The sequence below is a fragment of the Apodemus sylvaticus genome, chromosome 20 (genome assembly GCF_947179515.1).
Source record: "Apodemus sylvaticus chromosome 20, mApoSyl1.1, whole genome shotgun sequence".
NCBI classification, from domain to species: domain Eukaryota; kingdom Metazoa; phylum Chordata; class Mammalia; order Rodentia; family Muridae; genus Apodemus; species Apodemus sylvaticus.
This window is the reverse complement of record NC_067491.1, coordinates 2,063,205-2,079,149: the sequence shown is the minus strand read 5'-3', so window position 1 is coordinate 2,079,149 and position 15,945 is coordinate 2,063,205. Positions and strand designations below refer to the sequence as shown.

The 15,945-nt window shown below is 56.4% G+C and overlaps 1 protein-coding gene across 1 annotated transcript; it reads left to right on the top strand.

The window, feature by feature from the left end:
* Positions 1 to 5,411: 5,411 nt before the first annotated feature.
* Positions 5,412 to 10,843, top strand: Misp (mitotic spindle positioning). Its single transcript, XM_052165842.1, has 4 exons — positions 5,412 to 7,248; positions 8,097 to 8,230; positions 9,740 to 9,778; positions 10,267 to 10,843. Exons 1-4 carry the CDS (start codon positions 5,598 to 5,600, stop codon positions 10,354 to 10,356), a joined length of 1,914 nt encoding a protein of 637 aa, XP_052021802.1. The 5' UTR covers positions 5,412 to 5,597; the 3' UTR covers positions 10,357 to 10,843.
* Positions 10,844 to 15,945: the final 5,102 nt, after the last annotated feature.

The window sequence follows — 15,945 nt, the reverse complement described above, 5'->3', positions numbered from 1 at the left end:
AAAAAAAAGCGTACGGAGCCAGGTTGCTGAAGTTCTTGGGTTTCACCTGGGCGGGAAGAGGCGCGGCCTTCTGGCAGCGGAGCCATAAAAGGCCGGGTCGTGCAGGCCGCAGGAGAAGGCTCCTCTCCTCTGCGTCACGGCAGCCCTCAGGGTGAGCCCCTCACTGGGCATTTTCTCCAGGATTCTGCAGCCCCTGGACAGGTAAGGAACAGCGGTGGGCAGCCACCCCAAGGGCCTCAGTCTCCGCATCTGCCACACCCAATGTCCTTGGGCTGTGATGTGGGAATGGAGAGGTCCTCACAGACACCCCACAAGTTCTGAGCTAGGTTACGCAGAATAGAAGAGACACCCCCCCATCTTTTTCTTTCTCTGTGGTTTTGAATAATTTTTTTCTCCTTGGCCTCAGTTTCCCTAGCTGTATAAAATAGCTGTCTTCGAGTCCTGTGTCCCCCAACACACTGGGTATTCCAGACTTGAGAAAAAAAATCTATGCCGGACAGTGGTGACACGCATGCCTTTAATCCCAGTACTTGGGAGGCAGAGGCAGGTGGATTTCTGAGTTTGAGGCCAGCCTGTTCTACTGGTGAGTTCCAGGACAGCCAGGGCTACACAGAGAAACCCTGTCTCGAAGAAAAAAAAAAAGTCTATAACCAACTTGACCTTGAACTCGAAGTAATCCTCCTGCATCAGTTTCCTGAGTATTGAGATGTCAGGTGTGTAGGCTGAATCGGAGGCCCTTTCAGGACTCAGTTTCCCTGTGAAGGGTGGTTGGGGTATGGTGGAGTGCCTACGATATAGGGAGAGAGGTACTAATTCAAATCCTGCCAACCTGTGGGATATGCCCTGCGCTTCGATGCCTGCCTCTGCTAAATAGGGTTGAAGGGGCCGGAAGGGCTCTGGGAAGAACTGCTGTCCCCACCCTGGCTCTGACTGTCTCCTTGGTGGGCGATGGGGATGGGCAGGCTCTGTTACCTCCCTGGAGTCAGGGCTGTGGGACCACTGACTGGAGGGAAAGACAGAGATTCAGAGGGGGCCACAAGCCAGCCCGCGGGGTGTGTGTGTGTGTGTATGTGTGTATGTGTCTGTGTATATGTGTGTGTGTGTGTCTGTGTGTGTGTGTGTATGTGTGTCTGTGTATATGTGTGTGTGTGTCTGTGTGTATGTGTGTGTGTGTATGTGTGTGTGTGTCTGTGTATATGTGTGTGTGTGTGTCTGTGTGTATGTGTGTATGTGTATATGTGTCTGTGTATATGTGTGTGTCTGTGTGTGTGTGTATGTGTGTATGTGTCTGTGTGTGTGTGTGTGTGTGTGTGTGTGTGTGAGGTGGAGTCAGGAACCCCAGCAGTATGCTCAGGTCCCACGGGCGGGGGAGGGGAGGGAGTGGGGGCAGGGGTGGTGACCCAGCGGGGCATGGTGGGGACTGCCTCTGACCTGTCCAGCCAATGTTCCTGGGCACTTTACATGTTTACTTTTGAGTTTTTGAAAGAGGTCTCACTCGGTAGCCAAAGTTGGCCCCAAACTAATCCCGCTGCCTCGGCCTCCTGCGTGCTGGGTGCTGGCCTCTTTCTCTCTACCTGGTTTTGCTGAGTGTTTCTGAAGGCGTCATTATTTCGTGTGAACTTTTCTGTGAATGGGACAGGGAGAATTCCCATTTCCTGGAGGAGAAAGCAAGGGTCACGGGGCTGGGCAGGATCCAGCCGGAAGCCCCACAGACTCCTTCGGGAGAGCAGCAATTTGAGATCTAAGGCCCCGAGTTTCCTTATCCTGCTGTGGTATCTGCTAGGCTGGAAACATCATGCACATCTGTCTTTCGGTCTTTTGGTCTACCTGGATCAAAGAGGGTATTGGTTGAGAGAAGAAACAGAGAATCGAAGGGGTCCCACAAGCTAGCGCAGGCTTGGCATTCAGTCTCCTCGTTCCGCAGAGGTCCACCCGTCCTCACTCAGAAAGGTGGGAATCCAGGCAGAGGCTCAGTTCCGGTTCCGTAGGGCCAAGGCCTGCAGCGGGCACCGTGCCCGCCCTCGTCGGCCTGAGTATCGTTTTTCTGTCTTCTCTGGACTTTGTTTCCCGTGTCCGGGTGGGGACGGAGAGGAGGGGCACACCTGCTCCTGGGTGGGGCCTCCATCCCCATGGCAACATGTGACCAGGGCGGAGCCCGGGGGCCTTTCCTGCAGAGGACAGAGCCTGAGGCTGGGAGGTGGCCTGGGCACCTGGAGCTGGCAGGTGAGGCTGGGGACGCTGGGAGTCTGGGGAGCTGGGTGGCTGGGGAGGGCAGGGGCGGGGTGGGGCTCACAGGAGGAGAAGGGGTTTGCAGTGCGCAGTGTTTGCAGGGTCTGTTTGCGGGGTGCAGTGTTTGCAGGGTTGGTTCGCCTACGGGGGTGGGGGACCCACAGGGAATCCCCATTCCTGTCTGTACCTCACCACCCTTAGCCTTGGCTGGGCCCACGCTGTTCCCCTGGATCTCAGAACCTGCTCTGTCACCCACTGACCCAAAAGAGACGCTGGGCCTGGTGTGGGTAAGCCTTCCATTTGTACCCAAATGCCAGAAGACCAGATCCTAGTTCACTGAGACAGACACTCGAACCAAAGACACTCTCATGGCCGGAGGGCTGTGAGGCCCCATGGATTCAGGGCCTGATTTGAAGAAACCAGCAGAGCCTGCCTGGCTGTTCAGAGTCAGGCTTGTCCAGGGTCCAGGGGTCAGAGGTAAGCCTTGACAGGTTTCTCCAGGGCCAGCTATCTAGGCAACAAAAAGGCCCTAAAGGACAGGAGAGAGGACTCCTAAGGGCACCACTCTATTAGGTGTTGGTCCCACCCAGGAACCCTTGCCCCACGGGTGGGAGGTCAGAAGTGGCAGGTGCACCCATGGGGGCCATAAACCCAGTTTCGATAGGAGTCAAAGTTGCAGGGTGCGGCTGGGCGGAGCAGGCTTCTCAGAGCCTTGGTGGTAACTGGGAAGAAATGGGCTTTGGAAAGCACTCCGTCATCTTTGCGAAAGTCCAGCTTCAATTGTCTGTGCCCAAATTCCTTCAGGGCAGAGACAAAATTGTCCCCTTGTCCCTGCTTCTCATGAGTGCTGAAAAGGACATTATTGCTCAAGGGGATTGATGGACCAAGGATGGCTCTGTGGGGAGATGAAGACCTTGAAGGGGCCCTTTGTAGCCAATAGGGCTTCTTCAGCCTGGCCCCTTAGGAGACCCTGAAGCTCCGCTGGATTCGGAGCCTCTGTGATCAGATCTTCAGCCAGTGTGAAACATCTATTGAGTGCTTTCTGTATTACCAGGCACCTAGTGCTGAATTAGGTTTTTTGTTATTTTGTTTGTTTGGTTGTTTTGTTTTGTTTGAGACAGGGTTTCTCTGTGTAGCCCTGGCTGTCCTGGAACTCACTCTGTAGACCAGGCTGGACTCTAACTCAGAAATCCGCCTGCCTCTGCCCCCCAAGTGCTGGGATTTAAGGCGTGCGCCACCACTGCCTGGCTGAATTAGGTTTTATTGTTGTTTTTATTTATTTATTTTTTGGAGTCAGGGTCTCCTGACTGGCCTAGGCCTGGCTGTCCTAGAACTCACAGAGATCCTCCTGCCTCTGCCTCCCACTGGAACTAAAGGAGTGAGCCACTAAACCCAGCAGGACTCAGTTTTACAGATCGTTGGCAAGGTTGTCCTGCCAGTCAAGCCCGTATCAGAGAGGGGCCCAGTGGCCTTGAATCCTGACCCAGAACTCCACCCGCTGACCTAAATCACTGGAGAAGAATGAGAACATCACCTATGGAGGGGGCGACACCCTTTCTCCAGAGGTCACTGTGACTGTCTGGCGACAAGGGCCATAAAAGACTGTATACATCTTAGTCAGCTTGCAGATGGGTGCACGGCAGCTCTGGGCTAGAGGACAGGAGGCAGCTGGAGGCCAGCGACGGAGCACCCGGGAACAGCAGGGTCGTCAAGCCAGCCTTCAGAACTTGCTCTATGCGTTAGGACTAACACACACACAGAATGAAATTCTCCCATCCTCAGAAGTGCCGTGGAAGGGGAAGGGATTACTCTCCACAGGACCCTAGGAGCAGCGCTGGGAAAGCCCAGCCGCTTAAGATACTCTGCTTCAAATACAAAGAGGAATGGATAGGGACGGGCTCAAGGGTGGAGCCCTGCCTAGAATCCCCCGATGAGAGGCTGGGGGCGTGGTCAGGGGTGGAGCTACTGCCTAGAATCCCCCAGCGAGGGGCTGGGGGCGTGGAGAGGGTGTGGGTCCCCGCCTAGAATCCCCCAGTGAGGGGCTGGGGGCGTGGTCAGGGGTGGAGCTCTGCCTAGAATCCCCCAGTGAGGGGCTGGGGGCGTGGTCAGGGGCGGAGCTCTGCCTAGACTTCCCTAGTGAGGGGCAAGGGATGCACCCTTGCTGATATTGGTGACCCTCTGGACTGTGCAGAGTAGGGCTGTGGTCTTGTGCCCTGCAGACTCAGGAGACTGAAGAAACAAAAGCGAAAGGAGATGGGAGTGCCCGGGAAGGAGCTGGGGGGAAAGGTCGAGCCCCAGATAACGTGTCAGTGTGTCATCTATGGTTCTGAGCCCCACCTAGGATCGGGGACAAGGTTCAAGGCACTCCCAGTTGTTCTTGGCTTTATGGTCCTGAGGCAGGTGCTCTTGAGATGGGACCAGGTGCCCTTTGAAGCAGAGAATCCAAGATATGAGAACTGGGAAACAAGCTTTGCTACATGGTCTGAGCCTCAGTTTCCCCCACTTGGCATCATCCATTGCCAAGAACCAGAGCCCAATGGCTGTCTGTGAAGGTCAGGTGCAAAGACGTGGGAATTAGTGGGACCTGGAATTAGTGAACTAGTGAGAGGGACAGGGCTGTGCCCTGGAAGGGGGAAGGGCATGGTGGGAAGCCCACAGTCTCAGGTGTGAGGCTGATGTTGATTCGCACTGCTGAGGAGAGAGTAAGGGTGGAGCAGGAGCGGGCGCTCAGCCTGCCGGAGGTGAGTGAGCGGCTGTGCCCACAACAGTCACCTGCTAGGTAGCTGGGTGTGACGGTGCTTGCACCCAGCAGTGGGGTGGCTGAGGCAGGAGGATTGTTACAGCCTGGGCTACAGACTGAAAGCATGTCCCAGAAAGAAGGAAGGAAGAAAAGGAAGCAAGGGAGGAAAGAAGGAAGGAGAAAGGAATAAAGAAATTAGATGCCAGGCGGTGGTGGCACACGCCTGTAATCCCAGCACTCTGGGAGGCAGAGGCAGGCAGATTTCTGAGTTCAGTTCGAGGCCAGCCTGGTCCACAGAGTGAGTTCCAGGACAGCCAGGACTATACAGAGAAACCCTGTCTCAAAAAAAATTAAAAATTAAAAAAACAAAAGAAATTAGGTAAGAAAGCAGAATTTAGTTGTATGATCCGCAGTCAGGTACAGTTTGATCCAGGAGCTTAAATGTTTTTGGAAGGTGCCATGTTGGGTTTAGGATTGCTGTCAGGAAGCCTTGCTTGTCATGGGGCTCCTGCAGCCCCTCCTCACACTGTCCCTGTCCCCAGGTAGCCTGACACATGTCTTTCTCCTCCTTAAGTGAGCCTGGAGGTCTCCAGCCCACAGGAGGAAGGTCACACACAGACCGTTTGAGATGGATCGAGTGACCAGATACCCCATCTTCAGCAACCCCCACTCAGCGCGTGTCACCAGCCTGGCCCTGGATGAAGACACCAGCTACACCGTTGAGCTGGTGGGCGTGGGGCCCGAGGCCGGTTGGAGCCAGGGAGATCTGCAAGTCTGGTCCACTGAGTACCAGACCAGGCCAGATGCGAGGAGAACAAGTACGTCTTCCACCAGACGCGTCTGCCTGGGCCAGCAGTCCCCGAGGTCGCTGCACTCGGAAGATGAGGATGAGGAGATGAAGGCTTACCACCTGGACGACAGCAGCAGCGCCCTCTGCAGGCAGCGGAGGGACCTGGAGGCTGAGCGCTGGGCAGTCAGGAAGGGTGGCACGGTGGCCACACTCCAGGCCGCATCAGACCATGGTGGCCCCAGAATCACCGGCCAGCCTCGGTCCACGTTCACCGAGGAGAACTTGGTGGACACGGAGCAGATCGATTTCCTGGCTGCTCGGCGGCAATTCCTGAGTTTAGAGAAGGCAAACATGAACCCCACAGCCAGGGAGCCCTCTGCACGTACGCCACCGGGCACCAACCAGGTCCCCAAGGCCTCCACTGGGCCTCACCTAGCCAACGGCTACGCCACTTCTGTCATGTCACCGAAGAAGGAAGTGATCTTGGAGAAGTCGGTCTGTGTTTCCCCGGTTAGATTCATTCCTACAGCCAACGACCCTGGCCACCAGACCCGAGCAGAGTCCCCCGAGACTCCCAAAGAGACGCCCATCGAGAGAGAGATCAGGCTGGCCCAGGAGCGGGAGGCAGAGCTGAGGGAGCAGAGAGGCCTTGGGCGGGCTGCCGGGCATCAAGAGCTGGTACGGATTCCCAGCAGGCCGCTGCTCAGCAAGGTGAGCCTGATAGAGACGCCCCCGCGAAGAGACAGGGGCCGCCCATCCCTCTACGTGCAGAGGGACATGGTGCAAGAGACGCAGCGGGAAGAAGATCATCGGCGGGAGGGTCTGCAGGTGGGCAGGGCATCCACGCCCGACTGGTCTTCCGAGGACGGTCAGCAGGGGCTCCAGAGAAGTCTGAGCTCCGACTGCATCCTCAGCCCCGATGCCCGAGCCACAGACCCGGCTCCGGAGGCAAGGAAAGTCAACCGGATCCCACTGGATGCCTACCAGCCCTATCTGGGCCCTGGGACCCCCAAACTAGAATTCTCAGCCTTTGGAGTATACAGCAAGCCAAGTGGTGTGTCTGCAGAAGACACCAAAGCCGCGGCCTCCCGGAAGGCCGCGGGGTCTCCAAGGCATGTCTCGGAATCCTCCGGAAGATCTCTGAGCTCAAAACAGGAGTGGGCCAAACCTCCTGGACCGCCTGGCAACGGGGGCGTGGTGAGATTAGAGAAATTCCACCTGCGTCCACTGCGATTCAAAGTCCCAGAGGTCCCCCAGGAGACTGAGACCTCCCATACCTGGGGCTGGGAAGTGGCCGGAGGCCCTGTGCTGAGGCTACACAAGTCGCAGTCATCTGACCTGCTGGAGAGGGAGATGGAGAGTGTCCTGCGGAGGGAGCGGGAGGTGGCTGAAGAGCGGAGGAACGCCTTCTTCCCAGAGGTCTTCTCCCCAGAGCCCGCCCAGGAGGAGAGCCAGGAGCAGCAGTCCCGGAGTTCCTCCCGCGCATCTGGTGAGCAGGGATCCCAGGGTGGCCGTCCTCTCCCGAGGGCTCCTGGGTTGGGGAAGGGACAGGAGGAAGGCGGAATTCAAACACACCCGTTTCTCCCAGGAAGTAGATTTTGAAGAGAAAAACACCAACTTTGCTGTAGAGTTTTGAATGCTCTGATGTTGGGTGTTGTCTTAGTCAGGGTTTCTATTCCTGCACAAACATCACGACCAAGAAACAAGTTGGGGAGGAAAGGGTTTATTGAGCTTACACTTCCACATTGCTGTTCATCACTAAAGGAAGTCAGGACTGGAACTCAAGCAGGTCAGGAAGCAGGAGCTGATGCAGAGGCCATGGAGGGATGTTCCTTACTGGCCTGCTTCCCCTGACTTGCTCAGCCTGCTCTCTTATAGAACCCAAGACCACCAGCCCAGGGATGGCACCACCCACAAGGGGCCCTCCCCCCTTGATCACTAATTGAGAAAATGCCCCACAGCTGGATCTCATGGAGGCACCTCCCCAACTGAAGCTCCTTTCTCTGTGATAACTCCAGCCTGGGTCAGGTTGACACACAGAACCGGCCAGTTCAGGTGCATAGGATTTTGCTCTTTGGCTCTGAATGCTCCGATATCGGACTTAGACGTCTGCAAGTCTCGTCCTCGGGACTGACTGCTCCTCCTTCTAATGACATGTTCTCCACCACTTGGTATTTTTTGGCCGATAGTGTAAAGTCTTTCCTGAGTGGCCATTTTAGTCAATCTGTCGAGAGTTGCCCAACAGCCTCCCTGTTTGCCTGTCTCCGTCGTAAGCCCTCCAGACCCTGTCCAGAGACCTCAAGTCCCGTCTCACCACACCTTCTGCCCCCACTGCAGGCATCACCGGCAGCTACTCAGTGTCAGAATCGCCATTGTTCAGCCCTGTCCACCTGAATTCAGGCCTGGTGTGGAAGGTGGAGGCCTCGAAGGACAGCACCCCATCAGGGCCGAAGACTGGGAAGGAGTCGTGGGTAAGTGGGGTTGCCTGACTGACGTGTAACAGGGTCAGGAGAGGCCATTACACTGACTGGCTCTCTTCTCCTCTCTGCTAGCTAGTCTGAAAGGACACACAAGCAGGGGACATTGTCCTTATTGTGGGGTCACCCTCAGGGTCAAAGGATTGAGGAAGAAAGAGACAGATACTGATCGGTCATTATCTTTTTTTTTTTGAGACAGAACGTCTCTGTGTAGCCCTGGCTGTCCTGGAACTCACTCTTTAGACCAGGCTGGCCTCTAACTCAGAGATTCACCTGCGTCTGCCTCCTGAGTGCCGGGATTAAATATTTTTAAGTGTGTGTCACCATGTAACTGTGCACGTATGAAGATCATATGACCGCCTCGCACCTTGGGCCCTGGCTCTGGCTTCCGTCTTTGAGCCGGAGTCTCTGTTGGCCTCACGGCAGCAGGCTCGCTGGTCCTCTCGTGTCAGTGTCTCGCCGCTGCAGACCGAGGGACTCACAGACACAGTCCCACGCTGTCGCTTTCCTCTTCACACTGATTCCGAGGGTTTGAACTCAGGTCCCCATACTTGGTCTTATGTCCCAAAGCATCTCCCTGGGCCTCACAGTCGTGGGGTGTCCCCGCCCCAGCCCTGGGCGGGCCACGGAGCAGTCACACCTTCAGCTCCCTCGGGACCACACATGCCCAGGGCCCCTGAGCTCACAAAGCAGTCGGATGTCAAGTGTAGTTACCTGGGCCATGCTGGGGGAATGCAGGGGACACCTCAGAGAATAACAGACATGGCAGCCTCCCAGTCACAGCCTGGCCCCATGGTGACTCTGAACCACCCAGATTCCAGTGCAGGCAAGCAGCAGCTCCACACCCTGTGTCTCCTCCTCTCACAAGTGTGAGTGATGTGTGGGTGGAGTCATCTGTGGGCTGGGGCTATGCAGGCCACAGGAGGTGCTGGATACAGACTGCGGTCCTCCCCGCGGTCCTCACTGCGGTCCTCACCGCGGTCCTCACTGAGGTCCTCCCTGCGGTCCTCACCGTGGTCCTCCCTGCGGTCCTCACTGCGGTCCTCACTGCGGTCCTCCCGCGGTCCTCCCGTGGTCCTCCCACGGTCCTCCCACGGTCCTCACCGCGGTCCTCACTGAGGTCCTCCCTGCGGTCCTCACTGCGGTCCTCACTGCGGTCCTCCCGCGGTCCTCCCGTGGTCCTCCCACGGTCCTCCCACGGTCCTCACCGCGGTCCTCACTGCAGTCCTCCCGCGGTCCTCCCACGGTCCTCACCGTGGTCCTCCCGCGGTCCACTGAGACTGACTATGAGCACTGTCAGCCAGAGGCTACCACGAATGGAGCATCAGTTCAGTGTGGCCGACAGCCTTGGGCTCAGTGACCACGAAACTCTGGGAAGGGGCCACCAGCTGGGGCTGTCATCCCGTCTGTCACTCAGGGGTGATTCCGCTGTGTGAGGAAGGCCGGGTAGGCTCTGGGGCTGGGCAGGAGGGACGGGCACTGATTTTCATTCTTCTCACTCAGTATGCAGGTCTCAACCCCTCAGACGGTGTCAACTCAGAGGTGAGTGAGCTCCGGAGGGAGAGAACTTGAGGCTGTCCCTTCTTGGCAATCCCCCGACCGTAGCTCTGATCACTGCAGGGCCTTCACTGGGATGTAGGAGGTCACTAGCTCTCTGCTCTGTTGGGAGAGTCAGCCTGGGGTAGATTGAGCCACAGTAAGAGCTTTATTATTATTATGATTATTATTATTATTATTCCTGGCTGGCCACAAGGAACTTGTTACATAGACTAAGCTGGCCTCCAACTCACAGTCCTCCTGCCTCAGCGTCCTGCTGCTGAGATTATAGCTGTGACCCTTTCTGGGCTGAGGCTGGGCACCATCTCCTTGCTGCGGAGGTCAGCAGAAGTCAGCAGGTCCCTGGGTCGTGCTGTGAGGAGGAGAGAGGCGGTCCCCACCTCAGCTCTGCACAGATGCTCCTGCACACTGGTGGAGCAGAGCTGGCGGGGCGTGGTCCTGCTCTCATGGGGACGCCATGCCTCCTTGTGCAGGTCCTGGGAGCCACGAGGGTAAAGCGCCACAAGAGTGTCTTAGCGGAGCGCTGGGAAGCGCACATCTACGCCGGCGAGGATGAGAACTGAGCCGAAACAGGGACCCCCGACCCCGGCCCACCCCGGCCGACCCCGGCCGACCCCGGCCCACCCCGTCCTGTGGGAGCTGCCAGTCCTGCCCGAGTCTCTGCTGCCAGGTCCCTGATTAAACACACAGCCCAGGCTGACGCTGGTGCCTGCGGTTGGTTTGGTTTTCCTAGGGTGGGCAAGCATGTCCTCTTAGGGGTGGCTGCTTAGCTGAGGCTGAAGTGATCATCCCGCCAGGCCTCTGGGTAGCTAAGACTTTCCTTCCCAAATGCTGTGGACAAAGGAGAGAACAAGGGCGCCCACTGTGGAATTCGAGGCCCTGGGAGGGGTGACCCCACCACTCCCCTCACACACCACAGCCCCTCAGCTGCAGAGCTCGCTCGGATCTGTCACGGTGAGGGAAGAAGGCTCTGTTTGGGGACCTGCCATCCAGTCTTGCCAACCCCAAGTAATGTGCCCGTTGCTATGAAATAAACCTGTCCTGAGCTGCCCCCCTGGCGTCACAAGCGGTCCCTGCCATCCGTCCGTCCGTCTGTCCATCCGTCTGGCCTGTTCATCTCCGTGACATCGGCCCTCAGGCCCTGGGAGCTCAGATGTGGCAAGCTGGGCCCCTGGGGTTGGGAGGCTGTTGAGGTGCAGGCAGCAGGGTGGGCTGTTGGGCAGAGAAGGGAGGTTTGGACTAGATGGTGGGTGGACACCAACAGCTGCTAAAGGCACCGAGCCTTGGCCAAGTCCCCTCTGCAGGGCAACCTGTGCGCCTATGCGCCCGTCCCAGGTGACAGAGGGTGAATAATGAGGGTGGGTGCTCTCCTCCCCCAGGGCCTGCCCGGAGCAGCTGCTGCCAGGAGCAGCTGGAGACAGTCTCTGTCAGCCTCTGCGTCCCCGAGCCTTGCTGCAGGTGGCTGTCCGTGGCAGGTGTATCTTTTTTTTGGGGGGGGGGTGGGTCTGACCCACAGCCCCCAAGCTGTGGTCACTTATGACTGAGACACTCCCCCCAGGTGACAACCACAGCCCAGTCTCTCTGGAAGACCAAGCACAACAGGAAACAGGTCTTGGGTCCCTTCTGGTGCAAACTTAGGTCTTGAGGCAGAGACTGGAGTAGTTTCTCTCCTCCAATTATGCGCAAAGTGTGTGTGTGTGTGTGTGACATATCGTATTTACTAACACCAGAACGATCGATCCACTGATGCCCCAGGAAGCCCCGCCCATGATCACAGGCTCGCCTCTGGTGGAGCCTTTGCCATGTGACGTTTGTCCCAGGTTGGCCTGGGAGATCAGGGAGGCCCTGTACTTTTGTTCGTGTTACAGAGCCAATGGGTAGCTGAACTCTTTGTTGTTGTTGTTGTTTGGTTTTTCGAGACAGGGTTTCTCTGTGTAGCCCTGGCTGTCCTGGAACTCACTCTGTAGACCAGGCTGGCCTCGAACTCAGAAATCCGCCTGCCTCTGCCTCCTGAGTGCTGGGATTACAGGCGTGCAGGTGGCTGGGCTCCTGAGGACTGGAGTTGGTTGGGTGTGGGAACAGCCGAAGGTCTTTTTCAAAGAAGGTAACCCAACCATAACAACTCAAACTAGCTTTAGCAAAATCGCTACTTCCTGGTTCTTGTTCTTTGCTTTGGTTGGCTGGTTGCTCGGTTGGTTTTGGTTTTTCAAGGCCTTAGGGTTTCCATTGCTGTGAAGAGACACCATGACCAAGGCGACTCTTACAAAGCCAAACCTTTAATTCTGGCCGGCTCACAGTCTTAGCATCACCTGCCTGTGGCGCACCAGCTGCTGGGGAAGGAGCAGATCTTGACCCGAAGGCAGCCGAGGGGAGGGCCTCTTCTGCACTGGGCGGAGCTTAATCTCAAAGCCCAACCCACAGGACACACCTACCCTAACCAGGACACACCCTTCCAACAAGGCCACACCTCCAACTAGTGCCACTCCCCATGGGTCATGAATCAAAACGACTGAGTCTATGGGAAGTCAAACCTATTCACACCAACAGAGCCCTGACCTTCCTGGCGCTTGCTCTGTAGCCCAGGCTGGCCCGGAACTCACAGAGGTCCATCTGCCTCCGCCTCCCAAGTGCTGGGATTAAAGGTGAGCACCACTCCTCTGGGAGGTAACCAAAAAGTTAACTGCAGCTTCAGGCTACGCTGCTCCGGAATAGCCTTCCCACCTCTGCTTCTTCTCCCTGAGAGCTCAGGCTACAGTCCCAACTCTTCCTCTCTTTCGCCCAGCCTCAGTTTCTTCCTCTGAACGAAAGGGTGACTCTGCTAGCAACGCCCCACTCCACCCCGCTCCAGCTGAGGTTACCCCGCACAGGGGGACACAGCGCCCAGGTCCCTGGGGCGGGGCTACGTCAAAACCTCCCAGTTAGAAACGCGGCTGACCTCCGCCACCAGAGGGAGCCAACACACCGGCAGCGGACGATGCCCGCTGGGCAGCGGAGGAGCTGCCTGCCGGGGTGGGGACGGGAGTCGGGTTCCCACCGTAGCTGCCGGAAGGTTTTCTCTCCAAAACCCCAAGGCTGAGTAAGGGACAGTTGTGGCAGGTGCCCGGAACAGCCCCGGGCTGGGGGCAGCACAGCAGGAAAGTCGGCCACGCGGCACAAAGCTGGTGTGGATCCCGGCGATGTCTCCCGCACGGGGTTTAAAGTCCCGACGCGGAGCCGGCGCACCCAGGGTGCACAGGAGTTGATTTGCTTGGATCTGTTACATTTTGTTTGCTTTTGGTCTGGGATGGTGTGAGGCGCGGAGCTCTGTGGAGGTAAGAGCGCGCCTTTGCGGACCCTGCTCTCTGCTCCCCTCTTGACTTTTGTTTTTGAAGACGACGGGGGCGGGGCGGGGGTCTCTGTGCAGCCCTGGCTGTCCTGGAACTCACTCTGTAGACCAGGCTGGCCTCGAACTCAGAAATCCACCTGCCTCTGCCTCCAGAGTGCTGGGATTACAGGTGTGCCCCACCATTGCCCTACTGAACACGGTGCTCTTAAAGGGAGGGGCAAGTTTGATTCCCAGCACCCACAAGGCCACAAGGCAGTGCACAACCATTTATAACTCCAGTTCCTGGGGTCCAGTGCCCTCTTCTGGCCCTCTGCGGGAACTACACACACACACACACACACACACACACACACACACACACGATGGGCATTCATATATGCAGGCAAACACTCATGCATATAAAATACCAATAAATAAAAAATTTAAAGATTGAAATAATCAGTTTTCACAGTAGCCTCATCCTGTAGCCCTCCCTCCCTGCCTCCCTCCCTTCTGCTACCTGGGTCTTCTTCCCACACGCCTGGCATGGTGGTACCATTGGAATCTGGGCGTGTCTGTGCTTCCTGCCTGGGTTCTCTACAGGGACAGAGGCTTTCAGGTTTCCACAGTATTGTAGGTTTGGGGATCGCCCCTCATAAGGACCAGGCTTTCTGTGAGGATGTGGAAAATCCAGACCAAAAGGAAATCACGGCTAGGTCAGCGCCTCTGCTCTGGCTCATCCACGGTTTTTATCTTGATACAGGGTCTCACAGACTCTAGGCCATGCTGGCTTTAAACTGATGTTGTAGGCCAGGATGGTCCCCATAGCCCAGGATGGTCCCACAGGCCCAGCCCTTGCTCCTCAGAGCTGTGACTGCCCTGTGTCAGGCAGGGTCACTGTGTTCCTCTCTGGGGACAGTCACGCCATCGATTCTGTGGGAGGTTTTGTATATCTTGCACCTGCGTTCTCCGTTAACCATGCTCCGAGGCCACGTGTCTTCTCCCCGAGGGCCATTTGCAACTTGTTTAAAATAAAATGGTAAATGTTTTAACTAGAAATAAATTGCATCTGCAAAGGCCAAGTGAGTGAGTCACAGATGGGGACTGCCCACCAACCGCAGCATCAACATCTCCACGCGGACCACAAAAGAAATTCTGCCCTGTCCACCACCAAAGAGGCCGATCCTCGGTGCGCTCTGACACAGCAGCGCTGAAGTTAGACCCCCTCGGCTCAGTCGTCCTTGCTTTAGTGACCACATGGTCAGGATGATTCTGGAAGGTTCAGCCCCTGAGCCATATTGGGACCTTTCAGGAGGAAGTCTGCTGGTCCGACATGAAACCCATAATTGCAAAGTCCCCAAGTCCCCTTTCCTGCCAGGAAGTAGCCATCTCTGTGCTGTCCATTCTGGTCGGAGCCTCAGCAGGCCAGTGACTTGCAAGGAGCAAGGCGGCTATCTCTGCCCCCGCAGTGTGTGACAGCCTCCGGTCAGGGATTGGGGTCATCAGAGGTCGTTTCCGAGCCGTTCGTAGTAAAGGAAGTGCGTGGTCTGCCGGCCCTGAGCACTACTGCAGTTTTGTGTACTTTGAGGTGGGCGTGGCGGGCAAGTAACTCTTATCCCAGTACTCAGGAGGCTGAGGCAGGAGGATTGTTGCGAGTTCAAGGCCAGACTGGGGTATATTACTTCCAGTTTAAAGAAAGAAAGAAAATCATTCTCGGTCTATTCAGGAGGCAGAGGTGAGCGGATCTCTGTGGGTTAAGGTCAGCCTGGTCTACAATCCAAGTGCCAGACCAGCCCGGGCTACACAGAGAAAACAAACAAACACACAAACAGGATGGGCAGTGACTAACGGCTTGTGACTTTAACCCCAGAAGAGGGGTGGATCTCTGTGAGTTCGAGACTAACCTACTCTACAGAGCAAGTTTCAGGACAGTCAGTGCTACACAGAGAAACCCTGTCTAGAAAATAAACAAACGGGGAATAGAGACCTGTCTCATGGGTCACGGGCTCTGGCTGCTCGTCCAGAGAACCCCGTTTGATTTCTAGCACCCACGCAGCCACTGTCCTCGACTCCAGTGACAGGGAATCTAACACCTTCTGACCTCCACGGACACCAGGCAGGCACACATCCACACGCATACATGCAAAAAACACCCAAACAAACAAAAATGAAGAAATAAAAATGTAAATAAATAAATAGGACCTTTATTTATTATATGTGAGTACACTGTAGCTGTCTTCAGACACTCCAGAAGAGGGCGTCAGATCTCATTACGGATGCTTGTGAGTCGCCATGTGGTTGCTGGGATTTGAACTCAGAGCCTTCAGAAGAGCAGTCGGTTGCTCTGAACCCCTGAGCCATCTCTCCAGCCCGAACTTTTTTGTAAAAAAGAAACAAACCATGAATGAAGTCAGGTAGGCTTCCTTTCAGTCTCTTTGTCTGTCGGAAGTGATGTGATCTCTGTCTTTTGAGTCCAGCTCCCAAGGACAGCCTCAAATCCTAATGCTCCCTCCCGCCTTGGCACAGGGCTTGGCTACCAGGGGTGACCCACTGGGTTCCATCTCCAGCACCACAGAAACAGAGCTTGGCGGCTGGCACGTGACTGTCATCTCAGTCATCAGGAAATAGAGGCAGAAGGAACCCGGGTTGTCGTCAGCTCCGTGTCCAGTTTGAGCTAGCCTGGCTACCTGCGTGGCTTGAACTTGCTAGAATTTCTTCCATGGTGCAACAAACTGACCCATTGTTGTGTGGGATGCAGAGGAGAGGCGTGCAAAAGGGCGCGGGGATGTCGGGGGTGGGGTGGGGGGGTAGCCTGGTGTTTGGAGACTGGGTTCAGCCCAGCCCGTAG

Excerpts from the sequence above, each read along its gene's own strand:
- Misp (XM_052165842.1), top strand. The coding sequence starts at position 5,598 with ATGGATCGAGTGACCAGATACCCCATCTTCAGCAACCCCCACTCAGCG. Across the intron at positions 7,249-8,096 it reads GAGTTCCTCCCGCGCATCTG|GCATCACCGGCAGCTACTCA; the intron begins GTGAGCAGGGAT and ends CCCCCACTGCAG. Across the intron at positions 9,779-10,266 it reads CAGACGGTGTCAACTCAGAG|GTCCTGGGAGCCACGAGGGT; the intron begins GTGAGTGAGCTC and ends CTCCTTGTGCAG.